General features: G+C 40.8%; 1 protein-coding gene across 1 annotated transcript; it reads right to left on the bottom strand.

Annotated features, from left to right (window-relative positions):
- Positions 1–350: 350 nt before the first annotated feature.
- Positions 351–4,060, bottom strand: IL17F (interleukin 17F). The gene is made up of 3 exons (XM_077902608.1): positions 4,034–4,060; positions 1,752–1,957; positions 351–591 (listed from the first exon to the last, which is right to left on the bottom strand). Exons 1-3 carry the CDS (start codon positions 4,058–4,060, stop codon positions 351–353), a joined length of 474 nt encoding a protein of 157 aa, XP_077758734.1.
- Between the last annotated feature and the right edge of the window lie 14,926 nt (positions 4,061–18,986).

Here is an 18,986-nt window from a genome sequence, read left to right as displayed (position 1 = left end):
ATTTTCATCCACACAGAATCAGAGCCCCATTTTCCCAACAGAATTCCCAGGAGATGGCCCCGTATCACAGTGACTGCCACGCTAAGCAGTAGTTATCACTGCCCACAAACAGAGAGGGCATGGGCGTCTTCATTCTCCTCCATTCATTTTCAAGGGGTTGGGACGATGGAACAGCTCAGGACTACGTTATGATTCAGAAGCTAACACTATATCTAATACAGAGCTTTGAGAATTCCAGGCAGGTCTTACCAAGAAGCCTATGAAGGGGAGAGAATTGGGACCACACTGGACTTGCTGCAGAGCGCTGGGTAAGGAGGGGCATTTCAGGGCTTCCTCGGCCAAGCTGATGTTCAGGCACGCACATAGCGGACGATGGGGGTGACACAGGTGCAGCCTACGGTCACCAGCACTTTCTCCAGGCGAAAGGAGCGAGAGCAGCCCTGGGGCTCCCTCCGCAGGACCAGGAACTCCTGCTGGATGGGAACCGAATTCATGGAGCTGTCTTCCTGCCCTTCGGCATTGATGCAGCCAGAGTGCCTGCACTGGGCCTCTGCAATCTCTGAGGGGAACCGGTGGGGGTCGCGGGTAATGCTGCAGGGGGAGCAGACAAAAGCAGATGGTGAGACAAGGGAGAGAGAGATGGACAGGAGTGCCCCACAGCACTGGGCACTCGCTTGCAGGGAGGCATTTCCGAGCAACCCAGGGCTGCAGCCAGATGGCCTGGATTCATGACTGCCCTCCAGCAGGTGCTTAACTGCCTAAGCCTGTTTCCTCCACTCTAGAATGGGGATTCTCACAGGTCTCTTTCATCTGACTATTGACAATTTTCAGTGATGTGAATGCACATGAAACACTACATGTTGGCATTCAATAAATGGCAGATCTTTCATTTTTCATTACACTGCTATTATTATAATTATTATTCATCCTTTGCGTAGATTTATGGACAATACGAGTGGGTCTCCTGATATACAGTCTGCAAAGCCTGTTGCTTGGAAAGGAAAAACAAAGCCCCAGAGGTCCTGTGAATCCAGCACATTTTCTAGGTTTCTCCCTTCTTAGCCCTCTCTACCAAGAGTCACGAAGTGAGCAAAGCCTCACCAGCCAACTTGCCACCATACACACTTCCTTCCTGGAGGAAGTCATGCAGGCAGCCCCAGAAGCACTTCTAATTATCCCTGGAATCTGTTTTTGTGCCTCTATTTGGAGCATATAGATGAGTGCTTGGTATTCTAAGATCTGACACATCAGACGATATCACCGGAGAGTACTCCAAATATCTCATCCCCATCTCCCATCCCCTTTCCCAGACTGGCCTTTCTTGTCCACTCTTCCCTGCTCCCCATTCCTTGAAGACTGATTTCTAATCTGACTGGATCATTCCACACTGACTTTTCTGCTTCACACATATCCCCATGCAAAGATCATTATGTGGGCTGCTTTAAAGAGCTCCTTCTCCCAACACAGAAAGTTTGTAAATTCCAACCTGGGAATTCACGAAGCAGGAAAAGGCATTTGAGTCAATGAGAAATTGGAAGCAAAATAGCAGGACCTCTGACCACATAGAAGGACCTCACCCAAAACAGCAGGAAAAAATTATGAGCTCCCAGGCAAAGTGAGATTCCTGTTTTTAAGAGTTAATCTTGGGGCTTTTATTTTTTTCTACATTTTCTAAATTTTCTACTTTATGATTAGAATAAGTTAACATATTTTTTCAAAAGAATGTGAAGATCAGTCTCATTTACACTTACTTGTAGTCCCAGGGGGAGCTGGAGCGATTCTGGAAATCATTTGAGATGGAAATACCCCGGTTTTGCCTGAGGATGCGAATGTCAACCCTCACACTATTATCCTCCAGAGGAGGGCACAGAGCAGTTTCCCCTGCCTTTAGATGTTTCCGAGCTGCCACCTCACTCAAAAGAGTGAGCCCCAACACCAACAGTAGCAGGGACTTGACCTGGAAAATGGAGACAGTTGAGTTGGTTAGAGACCCTGGTGTTATTTCCTGGCAAGAGGCACCCCATGTTCTAGTTGAACTCAGGATCCTCAGTCTTTTATGGGACCACGGCTCTCTCAGGTCCTCACCTGGAAATGGGAACAGTCATACTGGAAGGTACTAGAGTGCCTCTCTGAGTTGTAAATTCATTAGCCTGGTAACTGAGCCTCCAACAGTCTGAAAGCTCCTCAACAGTGGGATAGAAAGATATCAGGATCTAGGACTGGGTTTAATCTTGACTTGGCCTCATCCCAGAACCTCTGGATTTCTCTTCTTTCCAACTGGAAATATATATATATATATATATATATATATATATATACTTGCTTTATAATAATATTCACAAGATTAAGTGTGATATTCTATGTAAATCACCAATAAATGTATCTAATAAAAATAAGAGATTAATGATAGTTCTTGTTTTTATTCACAGCTTTGTATTTCATGAATTTCCCACAAAATCCATCCTCCCAGCCATCTGTCCACCTAGACTATACTGCCCCACCTCTACCTATCCAAATTCTACCCTTCCATCAAGGCCCCACTCAGAAGTGGTCTTCTCCAAGAACTGCCTCTAAAGTCATTCAATTAGGAATATGTTCATTTTCCTTGAATCATAAAGCACTTGCCATCTAGCATTGAAGGCCAGAGCATTCAAGTGCCATTTCTTTATTGTCTGGAAAGGTACTATTTGTGTTCAGGTCAGACAGACACCTACTGGATTGTAAGTTCCTGCAGGAGAGTGTATCATAGAACAGATGTTCTACAAATACTTTCTGATGAATGGAAGAGTGGGTGAGTGAATGAACAATACAGTTAAACCCAAAGTATTAAGAAAAACACTGCACAAAACCAACTACAGCAAAGTTCCAATTATCCATGCTAATTGAAAGAAGCAGGGCCACTAATTATGTACAACCACAGAAAATATGGAAACTCTTTGTCTTTAGCTCTGGAACATATATTCTTTATACTTACATCAAAATATTGGTCTATCTGATGTTACAGTAATGCACAAAGAAAGTGCTCTGTGAAGACCTAACTAAAAGAAGAGCTAAAAATCTCCCCAGTTTCCCTTTGTCAAAATCACATTCTACTCACCCCACCATCACTACCAACTCTTACTGGGGACGGATAAAGCCCATCACCCACTCTCAACGTAATGCAGAACAAGAGCTGAAAGTGAGTTGCTTTCATTCTCTGGGCTTAATGTTGCTCAGGCTCATACTTTTTACAGGTTAAGGGAGGGGAGGGGAGGTAACTAGAAATGTCTATTTAAAGGACCTCCTTTTTATATTTTGCAGACCCCCGTCTGGTGGAGCCACCCAGGCACCCTCCCAAACCGTGTTTTCAAGTTCCTCTAAATTAGATTCTTCCCAGGCTTTACCTGACTAATGCCAGGCAAGATTCTAGACCCAGGAGAGGTAGATTTCCATCATACTAACATCCCTCTCTCCTCCATGAGGACTAAGACAAAATAATCAGCTGAGACACTGCAAATTTCCCTCCTCTGGGAGCTATCCAAAGTTCAGCTTTGAGTGATTTTACTTCCTTCATCCTGGGCACTCTTTGTCTACTTGTAGTCTTGGGGAATCATTAAAACTTTTGGGGCCCCACTTTACTTGGCTAAAATACATATGTACATATCCTAAAAGGCTAGAAGTCCTCACTATGAGATAAGAGTTTTAGACTAATCTAACTTTATAATAATGGCCACAGGGAAGAGCATGTTCAGATCATGATCCTTAGGGGAGATCATGTTCAGCCACAGGGGAGATTACGTCTGTGACACCAGAGGTGAACAAGCTATCAACTACCTATGCAAAAGCCACCATATTAGGAGCTATGTTTTGTACCCCATTATAACTTCTAGTTATTTTTTCTTTTTCTCCACTATACAGGGGTCAAAACTAAAGTTGGTTCTGTTTTTAAGAAATAATCCCAAAAAAAGATGCCAATCAAGCCTAATTCCTTAGAAATCTGCTCTCTTAAAATCCTAAGGATGACTGCTACTAAACAGGAACGATTTTTACTCACCATAGCTATGTTGCGCAGGATGGCCATTGTCATTTTGCTCTGGTTGTCTGCTTTGTGTTAGTAAATTCTTCCTGTGTGTGTGTGTCAGGCTGTATATGCTTGTGCTGTGTCAATTGGAGTACCTGATGGTTTTATAGCAATCACTGTCCTTATTTCGATTGACCTGCTTACTGTCTAAGTTGTGGTTACCCCAGAGTTACTGACGAATGTATTTGGTTTTTTTTTTCTATTCCACTTCCTGAAGGGGAATCAGAGAGGGACCAAAGGAAGATTTGGTCCTTTTCTTCCACCCCCACTGCCCTCATATTACAGCAAAATTCTTAACTAATTTACTACAGAGATTAACCAAATTACAAATTGCTGTAATGATCTTTCACATTCTTCCACAAATGGCTAATGACTCTCGTCACATACCGTATGTTCTACTTTCCAGTCATGCAATATGAACCATGACTTAAGTGGGAGATATGTCATCCTTAGAGGGTCCTTGGTATTAAATGAGAGGACTATATTTGGCTCCATTTTATGAATGAGAAAACAAATCCAAAGAAATTCATGACATCAGTAAGAGATTCAGAATTATATCTGCAGGTGGTTTCATAGGCTCCTTGAACAAATTCTATTTTAACCTCATGCTTAAAATCCTGCTGATGCTTAATAAATAATCATTTTCATAAAACATATAAATGACCATTATCTTGGCCCTCTCTGATTGAAGATTTTTTTAACAAAAATGAATTAGCACATGGAACGTTTAAATGCTCTAACATAATTTTAAATGACCTACAGAAAGTTAATTTTTCTCAGTTCTGTTTAAGTCAACAAACATTTATTAAGCACATACTCTATGTCTCGTATATGTATTCTAGGGATACATAGATATTTCTGAAATAACAGTAATTTACCTTTTTTTTTTTATCCCCAGTAAGATCAGGGAAAATTGCACATGCTCTTTTTAAAAGGCAGGGTACATTCTAGCAGGGTAAGTCATTTTCCTCTATTACAACATATTTGAACAACTTTCCTCCATTTTCTTTAAATGAAGGCAATGAAAAGGCAGTAGTTCTTGGGATCACTGGAAGCCCCTCTAATACTGATAGAAATTCTTCTATCCATATTTCATCCTTTAATCCATATTTCTCCTTCCCATACCTGTAGATTCTTCTCTGAACCTCTCCTCTGGATCAATGAGAAGTTTAACTCCCAAAGAATGTTTCCTTGAATTATCCCCTCAGGTATCTTTCCCTTCCTTGTTACTTCGGGTGCTCATATTTAGTCTCTCTCCTACTTGTGTATATATTTTAGAATGGTTTTCTGAGGTCTTCATGGACTTAGGGTAACTTCAGTTTCTCCTTCTCAATGATCTCTACCAGCCTCCTTCTCTAAATATACATCCTCAAGTCTAAGACCTAAATTAAAACAGTGCATTTTCTATGCATATATAGATTCAAGATGAGTCCCCTAGACAGCCCCTTCCAGCAGATTGAAGTCCCTAAGCCCACTATATAGAGAATTTCCAAGGCCCTTCCATATACTCAGAGAAGCTAGTACTTAAATCAAGAGCCATGTTTTCAAAATAGCTAATTATCTATCAGTCATGCTACCAAAGCAATATATGCAATAGACCCTTAAGAGCATAGTAAATTGAGTGTATTGAGTGACTCGCTTTCTTTGGTGGTCTCCTCTGTATACAGAGCCGTATCTCAATACATAGAAGACTACATTAGCTCTCTTGAAAGAAGGAACAAGTAAGTCACTTTGAATTAAAAATGTCTAATTTGGGGCACCTGGGTGGCTCAGTCAGCTGAGCATCTGACTCTTGATTTCAGTTCAGGTCATGATCTCAGGGTCCAGAGATTGAGCCCCAAGACAGGCTCTGGGCTCAGTAGGGAGTCTGCTTGAAATTCTCTCTCCCTCTACCCCTTTTCCTTCTCTCTCTCTCTCTCTCTCTCTCTCTCACTCTCTAAGTAAATAAATAAATAAACTCTTTTAAAAGTCCCTGATTCAACACAAGAGGATTTGCTGCATTGCAGAGAATTAAATGGCCCTTTATGTAAGAAGGAAACTGACCTTTTATACCCAGAAGTCACAGTTTTCCCTCATTAAGGTAAAAACAAGTAACTCATCAAGATGTCAAACTAGTAACCATCTATCCCCAAGTTCAAACTTAATCAACAGATCCAGAACATTATCTCATCTAACATTTACTAATTACTTCTTACACTGTAAATTATGTGCTAATACTAGGGACACAATAATGAATATATGATTAACACACACAGCTGGTTATGGTGGAACCCCTTCACTGACTATCCCTGTACCAAAGCTGTTAACCAAAACCAAAGCTGTTACCACCTAACTCTAAGTTTCAGTGATACAAGTGGAACTGTTATTTAACTCACTGACCACCAGGACACTCTACACACAAGTCCAAGAACCCACAGAAGGAGACAGCAAAAGATGTCGTAGTTCCAAAAATGAGTTACAGACTCACGTGTGGTAAAATATTATAGCTGGTCAAACATCCAAACTAGCAAGGCTTTTTATGCTCTACCATGTGACAGAAGTCATGCTACATGTTTGTTGGGGCTACTGTTGGAGGAAATAGACTGTACTATTATAGTCTCTACCTTATTGAGTTTAAAATCTAGTTGCGGGGACGCTTGTGTGGCTCAGTGGTTGAGCAACTGCCTTCGGCTCAGGGTATGATCCTGGGGTCCTGGGATTGAGTCCCGCATCAGGTTCCCCACACGGAGCCTGATTCCCCCTCTGCCTATGTCTCTGCCTCTGTGTGTATGTGTCTCTCTCATGAATAAATAAATAAAATCCTGAAAAAAATCTAGTTAGGGAAAGAAAGTAAATATACATATATTAATCAATACGATAATAACATGAGATTGTTGGGGATATTGATAGTTAAATGTACACATTTAGTTTACATTGGAGAGATTTTATCCTCAAAAAAGTTGGCTCTGATCAAGATATGTTGTCAGGAGTACAACAAAAAGCTAAAAGAGTGCCATGATCACTAATGGTCAGGCACCAGGATGCAATGAGAGGGCATAGGTCATTGCATAACATTACATGACTTATGTTATGGAATGGCAAAACATTTAGTAAAATTATTACCTGCAGTTACCTGGAGGTACAATAAGAGCTCTAGAAGAAGATATTGGAAATCAGAATGTCAGTTATGTATGTTAGATACTATTGTCCGCATTTGACAAGGTAATACAGGAAAGAGTTGGCAAGAGTACAAATAAAAGGCAAGAGAATGAAGAGAGTCCAGAATTCAAGCCTTAAAAAAAAAAAGCCCAACTATATCTATCCCCTAAAAACAAAAGATGAGATTGCAACAGGCTTTAAGAGAGTAATGCCCAGTAACACCTTTCAACCAAATAAACTTCCTACAGGCAAAAATCAAAATGAAGCATCTAGTAACTCCTTTCAATTGGGTAATGTCAGTTCTTTTTGTGGAGTATTTAAGGGTATAGTTCTAGTAATCTACTGCTAAATCAAAGAGGGAGAGAGATTTCCAGGAATGAAAAAGCAAAGAAATGGCGATGTCCTGGAAATTCTACCACAAAAAGAACTACTTACATAAAGTTTACTAAGTTTTCGAGAGAGTTCTGAAAGTTAGTCACAAACCAACTCTCAGTCCTGTAAGCATCTAGGAGCAGGAAGTATGACCCCAAGGAAGGCTTATTCACCATACTATTTCAGCTGTGGCCAGATATTATTGGGGGAGATATTTCGAGAGATAGAGCCGGGGACCATATGAATACTTGGGAGGTGAGCCCCTCTCAAAAAACAAAATCAGGGTCTAATCAGAGAACATCCCACATGCGCTGGCTATGGGATCCCCACAAGCAGGTCTTCAAAGTTACTACAAAACGATTTTTTTAAGATTTTATTTTTATTTATTTATTCATAAGAGACACAGAGAGAGAGGCAGAAACATAGGCAGAGGGAGAAGCAGACTCCCTCCAGGGAGCTCAATGCAGGACTCGATTCCAGGACGCCAGGATCATGACCTGAGCCAAAGGCAGATGTTCATCCACTGAGCCACCCAGGCACCCCCAGACCAAAACTATTACGTACCTCCCATTCTTTCTCTTTCCAAATCGAAGTATTTTATCCCAGTCTCAACTGACTGATAGGAATATTAAATAATTTTACAGATTTTCTGCTTATTTTCATTTTTTATCAGTGCTCTGACTCCTTATCAAAATAGTTAAACAATATTATCATACACTAAATCTAAAAAATATTTGTAAGGAATCAAATACAAAAAAATAAACTGAGACCATCATTCACTATCTTATTCACTAAACACAGGCTATTAGTATATATTTACTTTAACCCCAGTCTTATCTCCAAATGATGTTAAAACACTTCTTTCTAATTTCCCTGAAGCACTTATTTATATGAGAATCAGATCTTACTGAATATAGGTTAAAAACACTGGGTCAGAATGGCCTTCAAGTATGATTTTTAATGCCAATCCTCAAATTTCTTGTAGCTCTTCTCCTCATCATAAAAATTCTTCCTCTGCTTAGGTTATTCAAACTAATCAGATACATGGTTTATTTGTCTTTTTAACCTCTAGATCATTCAGAAAGTCCATGCCCCATTCCCTTTTATAACCTTACTTCTCTGTTCCCTATTGAAGAAAACCATGTGGTAATATGACCACATCTGTTACAGATGTGAAGCTACAGACTCTACAAACTCCACATAATCCTCTCCCTTTTGAATGCAAAGGGTTATTTCTGGCTCCAGGATTTTTTGTGCCTGTTAATTGAGTTTTACCTATTTTGTTTGAAGTCAAATTCAGACTCATTATGTGCTTTCTAGAATCTCCAGAAAATCACACTTCATAGCAACCAACTCCCCTCTTTTAAGTTGAACAAATTTTTACTGTGAAAGACTTTCAAGAACAAAACAACTTTACTTTTGACTTAACCACGAGAAAGGGCTAATAATAATGATCATTTGTCAGATGAAAATACAGCACCAGGGTTTTCATACACTAATGTTTGTGGGCATACAAATTATGTGGGACTTAGGACAACAGGGATGGGAAAAAAAAAACACAGAAAAGTGGGATGCCTGAGTGGCTCAGTGGTTGAGCCTCTGCCTTTGACTCAGGGCATGATCCTGGAGTCCCGGGATCGAGTCCCACATTGGGGTCCCTGCATGGAGCCTGCTTCTCCCTCTGCCTGTGTCCCTGCCTCTCTCTGTGTGTCTCTCATGAATAAATAAAATCTTAAAAAAGAAAAAAAAATACGGAAAAGCCCTCTTTTCCTTTTTCTCTGTGCGTGTCTCTCTCTCTGTTTTCCTTTTTTTTTTTTTAATTTTATTTATTTTATTCATGAGAGACACAGAGAGAAAGGCAGAGACATAGGCAGAGGGAGAAGCAGGCTCCCTGTGGGGAGCCTGATGTGGGACTAGATCCCAGGACCCCTCAGCTGAAGGCAGATACTCAACCATTAGAAACTGAAATAGAAATAATCATTAAAAGTTGTTTTCTGGGATCCCTGGGTAGCGCAGCGGTTTAGTGCCTGCCTTTGGCCCAGGGCGCGATCCTAGAGACCCGGGATCGAATCCCACGTCGGGCTCCCGGTGCATGGAGCCTGCTTCTCCCTCTGCCTATGTCTCTGCCTCTCTCTCTCTCTGTGACTATCATAAATAAATAAAAATTAAAGAAAAAGAAATTGTTTTCCAAGAGAATTTAATAACTTTAAAAATACCCCTGTTCTAACATTTGTTGAAAATATCAAGACACAATTCATATAATGCATGACCTTACCCTGTATGTATAGATACATACATACTATATATGTATACGTGTATATACAAAAGTGTAAAGGTACATAGAAAAGTGCCTAAAAATATATGCAAAAAAATGTAAAATCTCTGTCCCCCACCTCAAACCCATTAAGTCAGACTTTGTATTTTTCACAAGAATCACATCACATGAAAGTCTGGGACGCACTGCTTTATGACGGAACATTTAAGAAATGCAAGACTTCCCGTAAAATCATAGTGGGGTCACTAGATGCATTACGTTCACTGAAACAAAAATAGTCAAGTGCCCTGGAAAAGTGAATGGGATAGGAAAACCTGAGCCTTAAATCTCAAAGCTGTACACCCTCATGGCTAAGAACCATAACGTTCCTTGGTGAGGGTAGGATGAAGGCAATACAGGACAGTGAGATTGTACCATGTCATAATTCCGTAACAGCTGCTTTGGGGTGGCCTAACCAAGCTACCCACAGGCTAGCTGTAAGCAACTCAGGTTTCGTGCAGACTTTCACTTACTCAGCAGCCAAGCTGATTTCCTGCATCGAGGTGGATGGAATTAGTCAACATAAGACCCGGGTGCCGATGCCTGGGGAAAGCCCGAGTGAGTGTCTATCAAATGCTGTCGAATTTTCCTGGCTTCCTCTCACTAAAATTTCTCCTCAGCTTCTTTCCACCAGGGTCATACAGGAACCAGGATCAGTGACTTTTGCTCCTGGATTTCCCCGTTGTTGTCACACTGACAACCAGCAGTATTCTGGAGTAGAGAATTGGGATGGCATGTCTAGCATCAGAAAGATGACCTTGCCCTCCTTTCTTGCATCTAGTTTAAATTTCCAATTCCTTAGACACTGGTCCAAGTCTAATGCGTGGAACCAGCCCAGTTCATTAAATAAAGTCACCTTTCCAAACTTGCCACGTGAGGGGAAACTCAATTTTCAGCTTCTGCTCCACAGAATGTTGTTTCTGAGCCCTTGCTTTCTCTGGGCCAGTTCCTTTTCCCTGGACTGACCTTTCAGTTCTTTCTGCTTAGCATTTAGGTTCTCTGCAAATTCTTAGCCTCTTCCTCAAAATCCATCTCTGACTGGTAACCCACTGGTATCTTTTCTTTTTGTGATCTCTCAACTTACTCTCATGGCATTTCACTTTGCATTTACTTAGAGACAACTTTCCTACTGTCCCTTTGAACAGCTATTTGTAGGTGCTTTGGCTTTTTAAGTTTTCAAGTGTTTATTGGGTCTTATTTATTTTCTGGATCTTAAACTCTTTCAAGGAGACAACTGTGACTTCTGCTTTATGTTCCACTCCCACATCCCTAGCAAAATATCCTATTCATAACTAGTACTCTGAGTGCTTATTCACTGGATTTAATTTGATGTTGACACTAGTTTATTATTTCTTTCCAGTTTCTTGCTAATGAAGGGGATCAGAGTATGCCACTATAAAATGCAGGAAAAATTCTCTGGCCTCCCCCTGTCTAAAAGCAGGGCATAAATTTTTCCCTTTGTAAAGCTGTCTCCCTCTCTCATATTAGGGAGAGAGGATAACTCTTAATCATGGGAGGCAACTTTTATCAATAGTGAAGGTAGCAACTTGAGTCTGCATAACAAATCCTACTAATTATCCTCATCTTTTATTAGTTTCCCCCATATACCTATCTTCCCAAAATTTACTTCCCCTAGAAATCCAACCCTTGGTCTAGTTACTTCTCCATAGTTCGTCACTCTTCATTAAAATAGAATGAGTCCCCAGGTCTGACCACTTCTTTGGTCTTTCGTATCTCTTCTATAAGGCCTCCATATGCATAAATAACAAACCCCTTCTACTATTAATCTGTCTTTTGGGGATGCCTGGGTGGCTCAGCGGTTGAGCGTCTGCCTTTGGCTCAGGGCATGATCCTGGGGTCCCAGGATTGAGTCCTACATCAGCTTCCTGCATGCAGCCTACTTCTCCCTCTGCCTGTGTCTCTGCCTCTCTGTGTGTGTGTCTCTCATGAATAAATAAAATCTTTTAAAAAAAATCTGTTTTTGTCAGTTTAAATTACAGGACCCGGGACAAGAACCTAAGAGGGTGCAGAAGAAAGTTTTTCTTCCCCTACATTACTTTCAATTCCTAATAGATCAGATGGGCTGCCCAATAAATTATTAAAGAGGGTTATTTTGAACAAGAGAAAACAACAGGCACATAATATTGTTTTCAAGTATTTGGAAGTTTTATAGAATGGAGAGAGATTAGACTGTCACCAGAAGGTCATACCAAGATGTTGGTGAATATCAGGTAGAGACATTCCAGAGGGCAATTGTATATCAGGGGGCTCTTTACCCTGGATCTCCCTCAAGGTCTCTTCAATTTTGGGATCCTATGAAAACTAGGTAGAAAGGTAGAAACGAAAAAAAAAGAAAGGAAGGAAGGAAGGAAGGAAGGAAGGAAGGAAGGAAGGAAGGAAGGAAGGAAGGAAGGAAGGAAGGGAGAGAAGATAGAGATATTTTAATTAAACATACTGAATCTCAGCCTTTGGAGTAGGGGTGTTTATGAATGTGTATGTGGGTGGATACAGTAATGTATCTTCTACCCTTTTCCTCAGTTTTTTCCTCTTTCTATGGAAAACAATCACATGACTCCAAAATGCTAAAACTCCTAAGTATGTTTCCCACAAAGATCCAAGTTAAGAAGAGAATAACTTGGGGGTGGGGGAAAGACCAGAGAAAGAGCACTGTAACTACACTTCTGGAAAATGTCTTACTTTCACTCAGTGACTGGCTGACTCAGAATTATCTCAGGGCTCCCCTCATTTTGGAAGAAACACTGTAGAATGGCAGGATGAAATGGGTTTCCTGCAAGGGACAGTTCAGAGAAAGAGGCAGAGACAAAGGCAGAGGGAGAAGCAGGCTCTCTGCAGGTAACCAGATGTGGGATTCCATCCCAGGACCCCGGGATCATGCCCTGAGCCAAAGGCAGACACTCAACCACTAAGCCACCCAGGTGCCCCCATTACCCAGGTTTTATGCTAGCAAATAACCCAGAGAACAAAACTGCTGACTTTCTTATTGCATGACACCTGTCACATCTGCAAATGTGTGTGTCCAGAGCACCCCTTCACCTAACAGCCATTACAGTAGCCATTAAGGCAGGGAAGCATCTCTACCTCTGCTGTTGGCCTGCATCACAGATTTCCAGAGTTGTGCAGGTCTTTAGAGGTAATCGAGTCCAACCCTCTCAGCTGTTGATGGAGGTTGGATGGCTTCCCTCCAGACCCCCTCTGCTGGAGGAGCCCAGCCTGGACTAAGGCCTCCTGATTCCCTCCACTATCTATCTTCAAATAAAGGGGCCCCTCTCTCCAACTCTTCTAGAGCCATTTTTCTCTTTAACAAAGTGCTGTCAAGGAAGGAAAATGATTATAATATTAATAGCCTTACATTGTAGGTAAAGCCATGCAGCTCACAAAGCCTTTTCATATATTTGATTTTATTTGATTCTCACAGCTGTATGAGGAAAAGATGATAAATCTCTCCATTTCACAAGTTTAAGACATTGAGACCTAAAAGTGCATGACAACTGTCCAAAGCCATGCAGCTATCAAATAACAGAGTTTGAAATACAAACCAGGGCTTCTGACCCCAAGCCCAGAGAAGCAGTGCAGAGGCAGGCTGGAGAAAAATTTAAAACAAAGATGCCCAAGGCACAGTGGAGAAGAGAGCAGTTGTCAGAGGATAAGACTTGAAGAGTGAGCAGCATCTTCTAAGTGATATCTGGACTGGAAGCAGGACACCTGAATGACTCTGCTTGTTCTCTGAAGAGGAGAAGAAATAAAATCAGTCTTTGATTTTTTTTTTTATTCTGCCCTTTTTATTTTTAGCCTTTGTACATTGTCTTACACACATTTATCTGGATGTAAACAAGATAAATGGAAACAAGGGCAGGCCAGATGGTTTTGGTGACAGCTCTTAAGATGCCTTGCTCTACCAACTTTTCATCTCTAGTTCTCAAAGATTAGATGGTAGTGGGAAGTTGCCTTCTTTGCACTTACTGCTTGTAATGATAGGGAGAATTTTTTTTAACTATTCTATTAAGTCTGAATTGCAAATACTACTAAAGATATTATATGGTAAGTACATAGTATGAGAGCTTAAAAAGGTAATTTCAAATCCTAACCAGAGTAAATTTGGCAATTTAAGAAGGGTGTGAAAAATAAATAAATAAATAAATAAATAAATAAATAAATAAATAGGGTGTGGGTGGGGATGAGCAAGATATCCAATGTCAGCAAGGATGTTGGATATGTGTGGGGGTATAAATTGATAACTTAATGAAACATATCAAAAAACTTTAAATATGTTCATATTATCCAGCAATTACACTTCTAGGAAATCATCCAAAGGAAGTAAATAAGTAGGTACATAAAAATTTGGCAACAGGGCTGTTCACTACAGTATGATTTATAATCATGAAAAATTAATTAACAAGTGCCCAACTGTATAGGCATATACATAGACTTATCTGGTCGGGGAGGAACCCAAAATATATTTTCTCTGGGTAACTAGATTACAGGTGCTCCTATTTACTTCTTACAGTTGTTTTCTAGGATTTCTCTAATGACAAGATTGTTTTCATAATGAGAAAAAAAATGATACTTTAGTGTTTTAGTTAAAAAAAATTTTAAACAGGTTCCAGAACAGTAATGTCCTGGCAACTGGAGGGCTCACCACAGAGCAAACTTTGTGAGATGGTAGGAAATAGCAAATACCAATCATTACCAAATAGACTTCCAAGGGCAAATTGCTGAGAGTATCACCAATAATGGAAAGTCTTCAGTTTCAACTCTGCACACTGGCACCTGGGCTATCACACCAGCTCCACTAACAGATGTCACTGTGGCTACCTCCAGCTCCCTAGAGCCGTTTCAGCCCTTTGAAGGCAGCAAAACAATAGCATGGTTAGAATACCGTAGTTAAGGGGATCCCTGGGTGGCTCAGCAATTTAGTGCTGCCTTTGGTCCAGAGTGTGATCCTGGAGACCTGAGATCGAGTCCCATGTTGGGTTCCCTGTGTGGAGCCTGCTTCTGCCTGTGTCTCTGCTTCTCTGTGTGTCTCTCATGAGTAAATAAATAAAATTTTTACAAAAAAAAAAAAAAAAAGAATAAGAATCAAGACAGCCTTGAATTTGAATCTGGAATCTACTGGCTACTAACTAAGGGGGCCTGGATTAATTCTCTGACCTAAGGCCACTCCCTCTTTGGAAAAATTGGGAGAGTAAAACTCATTTTAGAGGATGGTAAGGAAAATTCAATGAGATGATTTACATGGTACTTAGTACATATAATAAACTCTTAACAAATGAGTAGGGCCACCTATTAGTAGGGCCACCCCTCCTCAACTGCCACAATCACTAAGTGCATGGAATTGCTGTCTGGGAGTTAGTTTGCTTGGGAGGTTGGAACCTGTACACAGCATCCCTATGTTAAATCTAATTTGTTAAGTTTTTTATTATCCACTAGAGTTAAATGTGACATGTATTTTCACTTCTTCTGCAGGATTTTCAGAACTCTGACTTTAAAATCAAAGTTTCAAAACATTCTTACTCCCTAAATCCCTACCACTATTCATTAATCTCAATCTCAAATGCCTAATCTGTAACTTGCTGGTACTGCTGCGTATATGGAAGAGTGTCACTTTCAAAACTGGTTTTAAAGTTCATCAAGAATAGAAGCACCTGGATGGCTCAGTGGTTGAATGTCTGCTTTTGGCTCAGGTCATGATCCCAGGGTCCTGGGATTGAATCCTGCATTGGGCTCTCTGCAGGGAGCCTGCTTCTCCCTCTGCCTATGTCTCTGCCTCTCTCTGTGTCTCTCATGAATAAGTAAAATCTTTTTTAAAAATAACATTTATCAAGAATAAGTTACAATAGTTATAGTAAGATGATAAAATAATTTTTGTTCTCTATTTTCCTAAATAGTCCATTATCTTTTATTAGTCACAGTAACATATTTAAAAAATAAATCTATACACATAGTTCAACTCCAACTTTAGGCTATATTTTTGCAGGTTTTATCCAGCTTTATTACAGCTCTCATTCAGGGCTCCATCCACTTAAATAGAATAGCAGCACATATATGTAAGATGGCATGAGCCGACCTTTCTATGTGAAGGTTAAATGTTGGTACTTAAAGGTAGAAAGGCTTAAGTTTACTATCAAAAGTACCTGCTGGGAGAACTATTACCAGTATGGTAGATCTCAGCAGAGGCTAATATCCTCCTACAGGCTGTGAGAACATATTCAGGGTTTAATAGTAAAAATATTTAGGAAAAGAATTTAGAATCTTAATTCCCTCCCTTGAGGAAAAGACTGAAGAGAATGAGCCAGGATTATATGCTGGTTAATAATGGACCAGGCAGGAACCAGCATTCATCACTGAGGCACCAGATCTGAAAAAGAAAGTGAATTACGTTTATATTTCATTAAATTAAAATGAAATTAAGCAAAAACTGATTTTATTCTAAAACTTTTCTAGGAATTAAATAAAACCCCTTGAGATAAATGGAAACATCCAGCGTTCTACCCACAAAACAGAGAAACCCAAAAATCACTACCCTCAAAAAGGATATTTAACAAGAGGATAGAAGACTCATTCTGACCTGCCTCCAAGTGGTGCCAGGGCCAAGAGCATTGTCTTGTGGGTAGAACTGACACTGGGTGTTAAGAGTCATGCATTACCAGAAGACCTCTGATCACCTATTTCAACCACCTCCCTTCCCAGATAAAGAAACCAAGCATTTCCCTCTAAGGAAGTGGCTTGCCCAGCCTGGCTCACTAACTCAGCCACATGCTGTCAGAAGAGGGACTTGAAGGTAGTTCCCTTGCTTCCCAGAGGGGGCTCATTTCCTGTGTCTAGGCTCTCAGAAGAGATCTCCTGTGCAACTGTGCACAGCACTTCAACTCGCCACTTTCCCGACTCTGAAGTTCAAGTGGTGATACCTGGCTCCTGGGGAGCGATGATGGGAGGGGAGGTAGACATCTCCCACAGAGCTCTTGCCAGGACGGATTAGGGAGGTGGCCAGCAAACAGGGGACTTAGACCTGCCTTACTCCACCAACCAAACCCACAGAATAAATCTGGCCTCAAAAAGTCTGGAATCAGGGCACCTGGGTGCCTAAGTGGTTAAGTGTCTGGCTTTGGCTCAGGTCATGATCCCGGAGTCCTGGGATCGAATCCTACATTGGGCTCCCTACAGGGAAGCCTGCTTCTCCCTCTGCCTAGGTCTCTCATGAATAAATAAAATCTTAAAAAAAAAAAAAATGTTCTGGCATCATTAGGACCACTGAGTATAGTATGAAAACTCAGGAAAAATGAGAAGTGCATAACCTATTGTTGGTGTCTGTGAGCCCTTCTCCTCCTTACCTTTCTACTCTGTGTTTTCCTAATGACTATACTTCACAGGGCTGTTGGGGAGGGCTGCCCACACCAGGCAGATGGATCCTCATCCTTGGGAGAAGGCTCATGAGCTAGAGGTAAGGGTCATCCCTGTGAGAAGTACCTGAGTCAGAGCCACATATGGAAGGGCAGGGAAAGGAACAAAATTCAGGAACTCAACAAGAGGGTGATTGCTTTAAGTAGCTTTGACCAAAGGATCATATTTTCTGCAAACACACTAAAAGGAAACATTTTTAGTGAAACTTGGAATTTACAGTAATAACAGGAGTATCATGGAGTATTTCCATGCTGGCAGGCACTTACCACTTGCTGTTATGTCTTACAAGCACCCTTCAAGGCATGAAGTACCTCCATTTTACAGATAAAATAACAAGTAGCTCAATACTTACCCTAGGTTATTTGGTATGTGGCAGAGGAGAGACCCCATTCCAGCAACTCTTACTAAATGGTCTTTTTTGACAACTATCTTTTCATATTGACACTTCATTTATCCAGGAGAGCTAAGGGATAAACTAGCATAAAATTTTCCAAGATAGGACATATCTCTCTAAGGCCCACAAATTATTTTAACTATTTCAATAGCAAAATTAAATGTAAACGGACATCTCTTTTTGAGGGAAGCATGTAGATAATGAAGTGTGTATTTTTTTGTCCTGGTGAATCTGGGCCATCATACATCTCAGTGCTGTGTGGCACAGCAACACCCTCAGGGGGAATGACCTGCAGACAAGTCAATGTCTGCACAAGCAGCCTGTCAGTTCCTGCAGCAGAACGAGGACATAAGGACACTGAATAGGAACATATCCTTTAAATGCTTACCAACCTTTTTAATGTTTCTGTAAGTTGGGAAACTACACACACACGTTTTTAAAAACCCAGTGTAAAGAGTTACTGAGTTCCTAACAGTTAATTTAACACAATTAGCATCTACTGTGGCTGCAGAATACATGGTCTTCTCCTTCGATTCTTTTGGTTAGCTTGTAGAGCACTGAAACGTTAGCAAGGGAAACTTGCCTTTATAGCGATCTCGGACTGCTGGATCCTCCTACTCTCCTACTCTACTTCACTTTCTCCAGGCATGAAGGAGAGCAAGAGTCAGTATTACTGACAAAATGCTGGACCTTTCTGGAAATGATCATTTGAGGAGATTCCTAAAAGCCCTTAGGCTTTTCTTTACACCAGTACCCCATGGTAGTCTGCACCCCTTCCTGATACTCTCATAGCCCCCTCAATTCCTGTAGTTATTTTATATGCTCTCATTATATTTTTTTTATTTTTATTTTTTTTTATTTTTGATAGTCACACAGAGAGAGAGAGAGAGAGGCAGAGACACAGGCAGAGGGAGAAGCAGGCTCCACGCACTGGGAGCCCAACGTGGGATTCGATCCCGGGTCTCCAGGATCGCACCCTGGGCCAAAGGCAGGCGCTAAACCGCTGTGCCACCCAGGGATCCCTCATTATATTTTAAAATTTCTTGTGGTCACATTAGATATGAATCCCCAACTGGTAGGCCTCAAGAGCAAATAGTCCCATACCTGCACCCACTGCTGAGTACAGCACAACATAGGACTCATTGCCAGTGCTCAATTAATTTCAGATTCCTCACCCTGATACAAATGCCCTCTCCTGACTCTCTAGATTACTTCTGATAGGACTTGGATTTTCACATCAGCAAAAAAAAAAATAAAAAAAATCAAAGATGAAACTAGAACTCTCCATT

Source organism: Canis aureus, chromosome 7 (assembly GCF_053574225.1).
Source record: "Canis aureus isolate CA01 chromosome 7, VMU_Caureus_v.1.0, whole genome shotgun sequence".
In the NCBI taxonomy this organism is placed as follows: domain Eukaryota; kingdom Metazoa; phylum Chordata; class Mammalia; order Carnivora; family Canidae; genus Canis; species Canis aureus.
The sequence above is the reverse complement of the archived record's forward strand: the minus strand, read 5'-3'. Positions and strand labels throughout refer to the sequence as shown.